Source organism: Gregarina niphandrodes (genome assembly GCF_000223845.1).
Source record: "Gregarina niphandrodes unplaced genomic scaffold scaffold00271, whole genome shotgun sequence".
NCBI classification, from domain to species: domain Eukaryota; phylum Apicomplexa; class Conoidasida; order Eugregarinorida; family Gregarinidae; genus Gregarina; species Gregarina niphandrodes.
In genome coordinates, this window is record NW_011646031.1 from 1 (window position 1) to 1088 (window position 1088).

General features: G+C 44.0%; 1 protein-coding gene across 1 annotated transcript; it reads right to left on the bottom strand.

Moving 5' to 3' along the window:
• Positions 1-88: 88 nt before the first annotated feature.
• On the bottom strand, positions 89-866 carry GNI_233120 (putative transposon protein; the record flags this gene model as incomplete). Its single annotated transcript, XM_011135679.1, has 1 exon — positions 89-866. A coding segment is annotated over one exon (778 nt), but the record flags the coding sequence as incomplete, so codon positions are not given.
• Between the last annotated feature and the right edge of the window lie 222 nt (positions 867-1088).

Consider the following 1088-nt stretch of genomic DNA (forward strand, 5'->3'; position numbering starts at 1 on the left):
GGCTTGCTCAAAAGCCTCTTGTCGTAGTTGAGTAATAAGGCTATATCTATGTGCAGCCCGAGTGTCCAAGGATTCATAGTTCGTCCACGATTGAAAGTGAGGTAGTACCATGTCATTTCCTGTGAGTAGTCTATACGGTGATTCTCCAGTGGAAATATGCGGAGTTGACCTGTAGGCGTAAAGCACGGATGCAAGCACTTCCTCAAAAGACCAATTGTTGACACTTGTTCTTGACAGTGCTCCTTTGAGAAAGTGGTGAAATGACTCCACCATAGAGTTTCCTTGCGGGTACTGTGGCGTCGCGTTACTAGTTCGAATCCCTAGGGACTCCACTTTGTCGCAGAAGTCACGACCAGTAAACATGGCACCGTTGTCGGTTAGCATTTTCATTGGCACTCCTAATCTACAGATCCACATGGAATATACCAAGTTCCATGCAGTTAATGCAGTGCCATCTTCGAGCACTCCAACTTCTACCCACTTGGTTAAGTTATCAATCATGGTGATTAGGTTGTAAGTTTTCTTCTTGTACATGAAAGGTCCTATTGCATCGACCGAAACCAATAGGTTGAAATCAGTGGATAACAAGACACCTTTTCCAACCAAATTGACGATATTCATTCTTCTTTGACATGTAAGGCAACCAGCAGTGAAATCGACACAATCTTTCGCCAACAAGGGCCAGTAGAAGTGCTTCTTTATCCTGACGATCATCTTCTGTGCTCCTTGATGTGCACCGATTCTGCTGCAGTGACAGTAGTATAGTATTCGGGCTCTCAAAATTTCAGGGACAAACATGAGTCCACTCTTCGCATGAACGAGCAGATCTTCCTGTACTATGCACCCGTCTGGTACTGACGTAATTTCTTTGGCAGCATGAACAAATTCCTCAATCGATGGAAAATTGCTGTCTGCCTTCAGATTTGGTATGACACCCGTATCGACCTTCGACTTCGTCTTAATTGGAATAGATGCAACCTCTTCACCGATTAGTCGTTCTTGTTGTCTCGCAGCTCTATCTTCAATTGGACTTAACGTATTTACCATACCAAGGTGTTTGTCAACAAATTCATCAGCAGCGGTAAAGT